This window comes from Micropterus dolomieu, linkage group LG08 (assembly GCF_021292245.1).
Source record: "Micropterus dolomieu isolate WLL.071019.BEF.003 ecotype Adirondacks linkage group LG08, ASM2129224v1, whole genome shotgun sequence".
Lineage (NCBI taxonomy): Eukaryota > Metazoa > Chordata > Actinopteri > Centrarchiformes > Centrarchidae > Micropterus > Micropterus dolomieu.
Window position 1 is genome coordinate 26,436,840 of NC_060157.1, and position 12,665 is coordinate 26,449,504.

The 12,665-nt window shown below is 40.7% G+C and overlaps 1 protein-coding gene across 4 annotated transcripts in view; it reads right to left on the reverse strand.

Annotated features, from left to right (window-relative positions):
* Positions 1-12,665, reverse strand: part of LOC123975792 (solute carrier family 35 member C2-like) — a 58,560-nt gene that overhangs the window by 19,216 nt on the left and 26,679 nt on the right. For all 4 annotated transcript variants that reach the window (XM_046057548.1, XM_046057539.1, XM_046057540.1 and 1 more), the window contains 17 exons: positions 11,999-12,169; positions 9,659-9,856; positions 8,823-8,990; positions 7,947-8,066; positions 7,634-7,798; positions 7,219-7,377; positions 6,910-7,082; positions 6,166-6,295; positions 5,466-5,611; positions 4,131-4,260; positions 3,806-3,945; positions 2,778-2,904; positions 2,444-2,583; positions 2,228-2,360; positions 990-1,135; positions 706-835; positions 318-434 (listed from right to left, as the gene is read on the reverse strand). In XM_046057548.1, the coding sequence (XP_045913504.1) occupies positions 318-434; positions 706-835; positions 990-1,135; positions 2,228-2,360; positions 2,444-2,583; positions 2,778-2,904; positions 3,806-3,945; positions 4,131-4,260; positions 5,466-5,611; positions 6,166-6,295; positions 6,910-7,082; positions 7,219-7,377; positions 7,634-7,798; positions 7,947-8,066; positions 8,823-8,990; positions 9,659-9,856; positions 11,999-12,169 (2,493 nt within the window). The remainder of the gene's footprint in view (positions 1-317; positions 435-705; positions 836-989; positions 1,136-2,227; positions 2,361-2,443; positions 2,584-2,777; positions 2,905-3,805; positions 3,946-4,130; positions 4,261-5,465; positions 5,612-6,165; positions 6,296-6,909; positions 7,083-7,218; positions 7,378-7,633; positions 7,799-7,946; positions 8,067-8,822; positions 8,991-9,658; positions 9,857-11,998; positions 12,170-12,665) is intronic.

A 12,665-nucleotide genomic window follows, 5' to 3' on the forward strand; every position in this document is an offset into this window, starting at 1 on the left:
AAAATATGCCTTAGATACAATGGAATTGTGTTCAATTAAAATCAAATCAAACATCCACAAAATGTTGAGGAGGGTCTATTGCATTTTGCTGCTCCTTTCGAATCACACGCCAAACCAGCGAACCATTTCCTGAATCAGTCATGTGGTATGACCGGCTCGCGAGGCTTCAAACGTCACCACATACGTCACCAACACAAGCCTCGATACGCGCTTCACAAAAATCATCCTGGCTTACTCGACACACGCTTCGAAGCCTTGATACGGAAGGACACATCACTACTTTAAATAGTTATCAATTAGATTTTACAACATATTACCTTTGACGGACTGGATGACAATACGATATCCATCAACCACAGACACAGGTCTCCATAACACACAGATACTGGAGTGGTCTGACCTGACCACACTCACACTGCTGACCCGCAGACTGGCTGGAGTGAGAGAGAGACAGAGACCAGGCCAATCAACAGGAAGGCAAAAAAAATCTGATTCACATACAGAATAGCCAGAGGAGAACTGAACAGCAAGGCAAGCACATGAACAGGCAAACAGAACAAGGACCTTCAATAAGAGTAAACACCAAGCAGCAGGTGTTTAACAGTACAACCTCATTTTACATTTGAGTTGCAGGTATTCAGCAGGGCCCATATGTATGAAACCTCTAAGAAATGGTCTTAAGAATGGTCCTAACGTTTGACTCACTGGTTTTGCCCTGAGCTGAACCGCTGCCTCCTTCTCTGTTGCGGTACTCTGCGGTGACCAGGATGCTGTACCGTGTATCTGGCTGTAATGACTCTAGCACCACCCGCTTTTCACCACCTGGGACTAACACCTGTGGACAACAAACCCAGCTTTAAAGTCAAGCTTTCAAGTAAGACATCCATCTGTAGAGAAAATTGTCAAATTTTGGAATTCTCTGTGACCCCGAGGTGCTCTATGATTTCCTGTCCTGCAGGATGAAGAGGTGACCTTTGCAGCCCACTCACAGTGCTGTCCTGGGTTTCAGCTCCACTCAGCGCAGTGTAAGACACGCGATACTGGAGGACATGAGCGTTGGGAGGTATCCAGCTGACCACCAAGCTGACGGCAGTCTCCTCGGAGACCGTTACGCTGGATGGGCCACCACCAGACACTGCAGAGACAAAATACAAGGAACAATTAATATAAATCTTTATTGGCCCAAAGAGGACATCATTTTTACAGCAAAGCAGCATAAAATCCATAAACACAATAACAATCATTATTACTGAAGACATTAAAAGTGCTTTTTTAAACATTAAAAGGCAATACAGAATACACTATTAGGTTCATGTTAATGCAACGAAAATGCATATTGCTCAATTTCTCATCAATAAAAGGTCCAACGTACTTACAGCTCTGCACAGTTTCCATTGCATTTTAACAATGGCCGGACAAGGTGGAAATAATGTTTTTCTTTTGTTTTAGTAGAATGTAACTAAGTGCATTTACTCAAATCCAAAACCAAATTAACATTTTGAGGTACTTGTACTTTATTTGAGTATTTTCATTTTTTATTCTACTTTATCAGGCTATTTCAATACATTTCAGGGAAATATTGTACTTTTTACTTCACTACATCTATTTCACAGCAAAAGTTACTTTAAGATTAGGATTTCACATATAAAACATATCTGTTTGAAAATGAAGATGCATTATCGATTAAACAACCCAAGAGAATGTAGAGTTGTTGAAATTCGCTCCACTTGACTTCATTAAAATGCTACTCACATGTTACAGTATCAGTAGTGATATTACATTAATCTATAAATGATTAATTAACACTCCGAATTGGGCTGTTTTATTTAATGAGTATTTTTACTTTTGATACTTTATATCTGCTGCTTTCCTGCTATTACTTACAGTATGTACTTTTTCTTAAGTAATTCATACTGTATTGAATGCTGGACTGTTTACTCATAATGTATTTTTGTACACTGAGGTATTGCTACTTTGACTTAAAGCTGGGGTAGGCAATTTATTTCAGAAACAATCAATAAATCAAATGTTCTGACACAAAAATAAAAAACAGGACTCTGTGGCTGCTGCAGGACTGTAACGATCATGCACAATCATTTCATTTGGACTGACAAACACAGCAAGTTCATATTTAGTGACATAAATAGATCTGTTGATAATTCTTTATGTATTAGTGTGTGTTGTGTAAATGTGTGTGTAAATGAGTTTGTGGGTGTATGAGACTCACAGGTGCTGTAGCGTATTGCCACAGCTTCACTCTGAGCGCCATCTCCATAAAGTGCAGACAGAGAGATCTGGTATTCCTTATCGTCCTCTACCCCCTCCAGGATCGCCCCTTCACTCTCACCACTCACCCGCAGCTAAAATAAACAGAAGGGGAAAACTATAAATTATAATAATATAACACATTACACACTCCACCCATCCATTAATCCATCCCCACCTGTCTCAGGTCTCCTCCACTGAGGGAGATCCACTTTATGAGGTAAGAGACAACATCATCAGCTGCAGCCTCCCAGCGCACGGTGATATCACTGCCTGAGAAGTTAGTCACCCTGAGGTCTGATGGGGAAGGCACCTTCACTAGGAGAGAAAAATGTGTAATTTAAAGAAAAAAAGAGGCTGCAGTCTGCTTTGAATTTCTTTTCAGTATTTCATTTAAAGTTCTTCTCTCTGCTGTGCTGTTACAAACACAGCTCCCTTGCTGCATCAGAGGAAGTCTAAGATGATGCCTTCAAGCATAAAAGACTTGGGGGGTGTGTGTGTGTGTGTCTTACGTGTGGTGACGTTACTGGTGAGAGCTGCAGACAGGCCTTGTGGGTAGTGAGACTGGACTGAAACCAGATACCTAGACAGAGACGACAGGTTCTGCACCAGCACGGAGTTCAGTCCTGTTACCTCCACCTGGAAACCGATTTATTATGAATGACGGACACTGACTGCGGCTGCAGTTACGTGGACCATTTTTCTACAAAAACAACGCTTTCATTGGAATCTAATGTGACTGAAGATTTTATGACAATCAGCCTCTCATAGCTGTGTATACATGAGCCACTGTGCAAATCTGATTGTACTATAAAAGCATCATTAATATAAACACATAAAGTCGAGGCCAGAGGATGTGCTTTGAACTATTCCTTTCATCATGAAAGAGGAATTGTACAATGGTTAAAATGCTGTTTCAGTTTTTGTGATAATAACGTGGTATTATTCTGGCAGAGTAAGTATGTTTTCAGCTGCTGCAGTTGTTTTTTTTAATAATTATTACCTATTTTTATACTGATTTATATACTTTTATTACATTACATATTCCAGAGGATTCAAAATGTTCCTAAAACTCATCGCACAGTTAATCATACTGAATGACCGCTGAGGTGCTCAGTAGATTGAGTTGTCTACATTACACTCTTATTCACATTATTAGCAAAATAACTGGCTGTATGTAAACACAATTTGCGAGTACACTGAGACAGAGGGACACACATTAACTTGTCTTTGTTTGAATTATCTTGATGATCTTTTTTATCCAAAGCAGTTTGTGAGAATGCTTTGAAAAGAGATCCATGATAAAAGAAGCTTTTTTCTAGGGATGTTACAGCCCACAAGGGTGTGTTTCTCTACATTTAGACTGACTAATATCATAGATTACTGAAGCATAGCTATAATTACTTCTCTTATTCAAAGCCGCTAAAAAGAAGAGTCGCTAAAAATAATTTAAGATATGTCTCTTGTTTGAACAAAGATGCAATCTCAGCTCGGGGGATGGTTTTGGAGACAGAAGGTCCCAGTGTGTTTGGGAAGTTACCCGCTTGATGTCACTGCCGTGGTTGGTGCTGTAGGTGATCCTGTGGCCGGGGACGTCCAAGGCTCCTGGCACCCAGCTCACCCTCAGCATACTGTGGGTGACCTTCGGGAACTGAATACTCGCCGGCGGTGGGAGGAGGACTGTGTGAAGGGACAAGTACAAGACACAGAAGATGAAGGCAATGAAAAAGATATTATTAGCTAGTGTAACGGAGTAAGTGTTTTTTTTATCAGTGCCATTGAGAAGTTTCTGTGCTAGAGATGATGAGATGATTTCAAAGGGGAAGGGAAAAGTGAAAAATCAGGGATGATAATAATTGTCTTACAAGTGGTGGCAACAGCAGTGACAGGGTCGCTCGGGTCCTCGTCATAGAGGGCATAAAGAGTGACAGAGTAGTCTGTTGCTGGCAGTAACCCTGCCAGCTCCACCACTGTCTGGTCTGCACTGAATTTCTCCTGCAGCGAAACAGAAACAAAATGCATTGGTGGAGTTAGAGGTTTGTTAACATGTCTCTCATAATGATGTGTACTCTACTTGGTCCTACATTAGGATTGTCTCCGCCCACATTAGTGTGTTAGAGAAACAGTAATCATGTGGTAATAAGACGTGTATTTACAAAGCGTTTCGTTTAGTTTCTAATTAAACACATACTGTTAAGATATAATGTCAGATGATCTTGGCTCTTTCCTTGCATCTTCAGTGGGAGGAACTGAGACAGGACAATGTAAAACACTCATACCGAATTACATAATATCTAGTTATATAGCTCATGCATTTAAGATTTGCTGATTTGTTTGTTTGATTAATAATATAGATGACAACAAGCACTGCAAAGATTTTACTTGTTTTGTGATTACTGAAGTGTTTTATGTGATTTTAAAAAGGGAAGAATGATGTGTTTAACAGATTAAGACTGGACAAATGTGTTGCTGTCCGCAATAAATACAGTATTTGACTAATAACTACAGCATAAGATGAACTAATTGCAGATCAATCAGTATCTGTGTTTATAACAGCAGATAAATGGCAATGAAAAAAGAGATGGAGAGAGGGAAGACGGATCCTTCAATCATGTGTTGCTGTTACAGTTTGTCCACCAGAGGGCGCTCTGCAACTGCCCTGTTGGCAACACACCTATGGAACAGCTGACCTAATCAGCTGCGCTTTTGTTCAAAGTACTATTTATAATAATAAAAACTGTTTTATGTCATTTTATCTTGGTGTCATGTTATCTTTTCCATATGCAAATATCTGCCACATTGTTCTTTCCCAGCAAAAAGTAGTATTATTTTTCTCTATTCTTTTATTATTCTTATTTAACGTGCATTTGTTTATTCCTTATTTATATATTTCTACATTTATTTATGTTTAACTGTATGTTTGCCTACGTGTAGCGCCTTGTCACCAAAGCAAATTGATATGTTGAAAACATATCACATTAGAACAGGGCATCAGAAGCAGTAGCATTCTGGCTCTTCCTTACCTTGTACAATATGTTTTAACCTGTTGCTGCTGCGCTTTTATTTCTGCTGAGTACCCTGGTTACTGCTGCCTTGAATTTATTTCCTTTTAATTATAAATCACATTTGCGTAATACATCTCATTTGTGCACACCCCCTCACCCACCCCTCACAGAGACAAAGAGAAATCCAGTTCAAACCTCCTTGGCGTCATCAGGCTCTCCGTGGTTGAGTGCTGAGTACAGGATCATGTACTGTGTTGCACCAGGTGCTGCACCCCAACTCACTCGCAGCGTGCTGTAAGAGGAAGGCGTCACCTCCAGGTTGGACGGCACGGCCAGGGCCACTGAGAGAGGGGGACAAGACGAGACACAGGAAGGAAGGGAAAAGAAAGGATGAGGAGAGAAACGTCACATATTTTTGCTAGCTCACAAGCACACGCCCACACCTGCTGATTGTTACAAGCTTTTATTTTATTTTTGCTGACAACAGATAATAGTGATTTATTTGCTGAAGATGTTGTTCTTTGATCTGTGGTAAAATCCTAATATAATTTTAAGGAGTCGTTGCCTGTGGTTATTTGTATATTGTGTTGTAATAAGAGCTGGTTGTGATGGTCAGTGCTCAAATTCAAGCTTCAATCCTCCATATTTAGACCTGTATTAGTTGTGCCCTGCTTGTGATAAGATACATCAGGCTTTGGTTACACAAACAATACCTGTGAGGATCATTTCATTATTGGTTTTGGTCTTTTCATGGGATTTATTGACACTAAAAAAATGTAATATCATCAAATAGAAAAATAGGTGCAGAGATAATGCCTAACACAACCGTGTGACATGTGTGAACAAACTAATGAATCTAATAAAATACAATATTTAGCAGTGATGTCAGTCTTACATGTAGTGACAGTTCCTCTGAGCGCCAGGCCAACATTGTCTTCATAAACAGGGAAGATGGACACATGGTACAGCGTCTGAGAGGAGAGGCCATCCAGCAACACAGTGGACTCTGAGCCGGCCAGTACCACCTAGACACAGAGCATCTCTTACAGTCAAACAAACACGTGTAAAAACTCCAAATGTCGTATTTTGACATTTTAATATTATGCTTAATATTATATTTAATGTTATTATTAAAATTGTGTTTTTTATGAAACTGCTTTTTCTCCCCCCATTCTACAACATATTTAAACTCAATGTTGTATGTTAAAATTGAGAAGCTCAGCTATTAGAGAGTTATTAAGCTGTCAGGGGATTTTCAACAGGGCACTGTTATTTTCAAAAAAGCTACAGAAATGTTGATACATTTTTGGTTAAAACATTATTTGATCTTATTTTCCAAAAAGTGATCTGTCCCAGAACCTTCATTGTTACAACCCGAGAAAAAGGGAAATCTTTACTGAAGAGGAAACAAGATGGTATGTTTCACTCCTTTTGTCCTCTCTCTGAGAGCTTATGCATTGGCTTTGCTGAAAGAAGAGTGCTTTTCCTGTGGCAATCAAGCACACTTCTCCCAGAATATGTATAAGAGTGTGTAGTTAAATCACAATGTGGAAGCTGCTGGAATCTGCCATTTTATTTTGATTATCTGTGCATATGTCTCAAAGCTGATGCGGTCATAATTCATAATTGCGTTTCTAACCTCCTGTGGACTCTGACCCTCTGCGCTATGGTAGACCACTCTGTACTGTTGGACTGGCTTTGCAGGATTGGTCCAGTGAAGCTTCACTTCTCTGGAACCCAGTTCAGAGAACCGGAGATCAGTCGGACTGGGGTAGGAGAGGGCCGGGTCTGCTGTCGGGCCAGGCTCCATTCCTGGAGACACAGTAACAAGGAATCGGCACATTAGACCCCAACAAGATATTCATAATTTGAAAAATGTGATGCCTGCTATGAGGAAAACGTAGTTTGTATTCAAGTACATATGTCGATAGACAGATGGACAGGTTACGTTTTGAGATGCCACGGTCCTCTATCCTCCCACACAGGATGTGGACTAGTCGTGCCACCAGTTTGCTGAGCAGAGGGAAGTCATTGACATTGTAGACGTTCAGATCCACAGGCTCCGACGCCACTTGTCTTAACTCGGCTTCATCAGCGTTCTTTACACCTGAATAATACATAGTTATAAAAAATGGTTCAACCCACTGAGCACAAAAAACATAAGAACAAAATGCCTCTGAGCGCCTAAGATGAGAAGGCTAGAGGCTGAATGAACAAAATTAGTTCTGATTGCTTACAGTTTCATGGTGCACAGAAATGCAGGAAATGGATGTGACTGTGTGTAGAAAACATGAGCCCTAAGTTACTGCTACACAGGTGATTAGTCTCTAGAGCCCCTCATCCTCTCGTCTTTTTAGTCTCACCTACAGCGATGATCTCCACGCCAGCATTCTTCAGCCGGCTTGCTGCAGCAATAGCGTCATCTTGAGATTTCCCATCGGTCAACAAGACCAGGAAAAATGGTGTGTCCGACCTTGCCCCTGCCTGGGCCCGCATGTTCTCCTCCATGACGTGGAGCAGCGCCTGGCCTGGAAGAGGGATACAGGTCTAATCTACTGTGTACGTACTGTGTGTAGTATGTGCATATATTTTAAAGACAGATGTTAGCGAAGACGTTAGGGCTTAAACACGGAAACACTAACAGTAGCAAAGGTGCAAACTGTGATGTGTGTTTACCTGTAAATGTGTTTCCTCCCTTATATCTGAAATTCCTTACTGCCTCCAGCAGTTGGTCTTTAGTAGTGAAGTTGTTGAGCTGCCACTCTGTGCGGGGGTCTCCACTGTACTGGGTCAGACCTGGGACAAAAACACATCATTACACAAGATTTTATTATTCTTACCGTTAGGAAAGGTGAATCCGTTATACTTTAAGTGAAGTGAGGTAGTTCAGTACGCTTGTTTGTTTTTTTTTTTCTACATATTTTGTTGCTACTATTGTAGCTACTATAATATTTAAAGCCAAAAGCTTTAACAGTAAAAAAAAGTACAGTTAAAAGTACAGTTTTGGCTGACTATAAACTGGTTGCTGTGCAGTTCTCGGTGGATGCTATGTATTTAATAAGTGGTTGTTAGGATGTTCCAGGTGGTTGCTGTAGCATTTTGTGTGTGTGCATGTGTGCATAAGCAGACATGTATGCAGTTTTTTTGCACATTGTTATTTATGTCTCTTTTGTTATTAATGTCTTAGAGTGTTTAATTAATGTTTGATATTACTGGGAAGATTAACAGAATATGAATTTCAATGTACTGAGTGACAACTGTTTCCTGTAAATATGACAATAAAGTTTATTTTGATTGGATGTGACTGTGGTCACCAATAACTCACCACCACAGAAGGACCGATCAGCAGAAACTAAATTAATACTTGTCAATAAATTAAGTAGCTAAACAATATAAATGTCATAATCATCGATGTTGCAGTGCGCATGTCTGGGTCACATCACACGTGATGACTTACTGTTTAGCCCTTAGTCTGCATGCAGTATGAAAGAGGATGTGAATGGGACAGGAGACATAGCAAACCCAGTCTGTGTCCCACTCTCTGATACTCACCTATCTGAATGTGGTTCGGTCCTATGTGGAAAGGTGTCATCAGGCCCTCCAAGAAGTCTCTGACACGTCTGAAGTTGGTGCGTCCGATGCTCCAGGAGCCATCCACCAACAACATGATGTCCGCTGCTGCATTGCTGTCACATTCAAATGGTTTCCTTGGAGACATACCTTTTAATAAAGAGAGCATGAAGCAAATAGTCTTGAAGTCATCAGAGCCACTTGTTGAATATATGCCAAAGAGCAATGAAGCTGTTCTGGAGGCTCACGGTGGACCAACTCCTTATGAAGTCACTTTGTATAGTTTTTTTGTCACCCATCTGTATATTAGTGAGTACATGGGTCAATGCTTGATTTTAAATCAGAAAGCAGAACACTCTATTCATTTTGGCAGACTTAAGGTGGGTATATGTGCAAAAATGTTGGTGCGTGAACGTGTGTCGACATGGTGCGTACCTGAACATGAATGAGTGTCCATGCATGTGAATGTGATCCCTTGGACTAATGAGGGAGGGAGAGAGAGAGAGGACACATGTGCCTTCCAGCCGAACATGATGGCCTGTCATTATCCTTTCCTTTACCAGACCCTCCCTTGTGTAAACACTGTCATCACATTTCAAACCAACAGTTACTGCTCTCAAGCCTCTTGTACCTTAACTCCTACAAGAAGAGCCCAAGATGATGGTGGCCAGACGTTCTTTATGATAACCTTCTTAATTTGCAGCTTAAAGGGAGTTGTTCTAACCAGTGCCATCATGTTTTGGGCCATGAAAATAACAAGTGTCACCAAAAGAAGCATTATAGATCATGTTCTTCTTACACCGGGGAGCAGAGGTTACCTGTAACCGGCTGGGTAGGGAAAGGTGTTTTCCGGGGTTTCTCCTCAGCTGCTTTGCCCTGCGTCGTCCCCTGCTCCACTTTATTCTCCACCTTAAAACGATCTCGCTCTTTCTCTTTCTTCCTCTTCCTCTTTTCTTTGGCGGTTTTCTCTGCAGTCTCATCAGGGAGCTGAGAGGGGATTTCTATAGCTGGGGGCTCTGGAAGAGAGAAGTAATGGCAAGCACATGGGTGGGGTTACAGCAAGATAAGCAAAGACTGTTTAGGGGACCAGTTGAGGCTGAACGTGACAGGAAATCTACTGTTGACATTGGATTCATTGAAATACAAAAGCATCAAAGGGAAAAGGGAGAGAAATATTATTTTCTTGTATATACACATTTGCATGTACAGTAAATTATTGTTTATGATTCCTAGATTATATATTTTGCCTTTGCTTGATAGATACAGCCTCAACCATTGCTAACAAACAAACAACCCCACGTTCCCTGTCTGCCCTCCATCTTGTTCCAGCTTTTGTTTCCGGTGTTCTTTTTTTCTTGTCAAAGGAGATATTCGTGTCAGAAAGCTTTGCTTGAGAAAAGAAGATCCCGCACACTGCTTTTGCTCAGCATCACAATATATTGAACATACGGTTTCCTGTGTTCCACCTACTGTCGCTGGGCTGTCATTATTGTGTGTGTATTAGTCTCAAAGGGCTTTGGTGTAGCCGTGTGCAAATACAGTATAGTGTACTTGTGTACGGGCTTGCTTGTATGTATGTGGTGGCAACTTTTCCGTGCCTCTCTCTCTTATAATGACAGAGGCCATGGAAGCTCAAGCAGATAGATCAGCTCTTAGGTAGGTTTTTATGTCCCATACCAAACAGACTAAAACAGAGGGTGGGTATTTCTGGAGCAACCCTGGAGTACTCCTCATCCTAACTGTCAAACAGAAAAAAGGTTTGTTTTAATTGATTCATTCACTTCTTCAACTGTAGAGATAACATAAAACTCAAGGATCAGTTTGTGAAACCTTCTGGGTTCAACAATCTGAGACACTACTACATAGCTGCTTAGCTGATGTGACAGATCGGATGTAACAAAATGTTGTGCGGTTTAACTCTTACTCTTCATAAAAAATTACAGAAACCAATTAATCGATCCAAAATTGTTGCCGATTAATTTAATAGTTTACTTTCAGCTGTTCCAGAGTCCAGGTTCAAGTCAATGGGCGACTGAGCTTTTGCTGTCCTGACAGCTCAGCTTCGAAGCAGTCGTCCAGTTAATATAGCTTAAAAACATGTTTTTATAGACTTGTCTTGTCAGATCACTAGACTTATTTGTTGGCATAATACAGCTTTGAAATGTTGCCACCAGATTTAGTTTATTTTTACTCATTTGCCAGATTTGTACAGTTTTTTTTTTAACCTTATCGATGGTTTTAGATTGCAACTGTGTTTTTATGCTGTTGCTTTTATATGAGTGATTTCCTTTTTTATGCTGTCTCCATGCACTGGAAAACACTTCATGCGAGGAGCACATAGTGCTATACAAATAAAATTATTTTTATCAAGATTATTATTATACAACAAAGACAAAGTAATAAGGTTTGCTGCCTGGAGAAGAATGAATCATGGTTTTGTAAGAGCTTCAAGGCTTCTTTTCAGTCCCAGACTGGCTATGTGGGGAATGTTCTTGTGAAATTCTGCCCAGTACCATCTTCAAAAGCACCTTAAAGACAAATCTCATGGAACTGCATGATTGGTCCATGCTGCACAATGCTACTGAACATAAAATGTGGCTATTGGGTCTCCAAACTTAATAGAGAGATGAGAGCAGCTATAACCACTATGGTTCCTGCCTGCTAGTTTCACCACTTCTTTTCAAGGAAATGTACATTACTCTGAAATATATTACATTCAAAGACATTTTGACTAGGTTTAAATTATTTGATTAAATTATTAAAAACAAGCCAACACCAAAGATTTTACAGCTTACCAGCCAGTGTACTACTATCCCATGTAGCTCTATTACCATATTTTCTTTTATAGTAAAGCCCTTAGGACGTTATCATGATATTTTTGAGCTTTTCAGCGCCTTTCTTGAGAGAGACAGGACAGTGGATAGCGTCTGGAAACGGGGGAGAGAGGGGGGACGACATGCAGCAAAGAGCCACAGGGTGGACTGCAATAAGGGCTCAGCCATGTACGTAGGACGCACGCTCTACCAGGTGAGCTAACTGTGCACCTCTTATTGTAATCTTATTTTGCCAGGACCCAAGTCACCACACTGTACTCACACAAAGATGTGTGGGAGTGTGTGCGTGTAGATGTAATGCTATTTTCGACTAGCATGCGATACCTGTTGTAGCAGCAGCACTGGTGGTGGGGTCCGGATACAGAATCGTTGGCAGGCCCACCAGAGCCTCTGTTGCATCGTCCAGATCACCTGATCCTGACCCGCCTGGCAACGTCTTCTTCTTCTGCTCTCGGCTACCACTGCGGATCATTTCCTCTTCCCGCAGACCCTCCACTGAAAGAGAGAAAGTGCAGCTAGGGGAATCACAACTGAGTTCTCTTGCTAATTCATATAAGATTACTGCCAGTTGTGCAGGGAATCTGATACCTTCTAGAGAGTCAAATCTTATAAAAAACGCTACATCAAAATGTGTATGCATGTTTATAAATTAACTGTAGCACATATGAAGCCCCTTTAAATCCTAATGCAATACCTACATAATGTGCTGAGCAGGCCAAGACTAGCACTGAACAGTTATATTATATGTATATTTATCCAGAGCGAATACATTTTCTTTTTTTTCTTTTTTTTTTCTTCTTTTTTTTTTTTTAAACCTGTCCTGCCCAGCAGCCTGGTATAGAGTATAATGACCTGGATACCATATTGTGCCAGACAGATTTTACTTTAACAAGAGAGTATTAAAATACTCCTTTGTCTGTTTTATTATTTATTTAATTATGTATTGATTTGTCACCGGGCCGGACAGGGGGGCAGACACGGGGATGGGGGG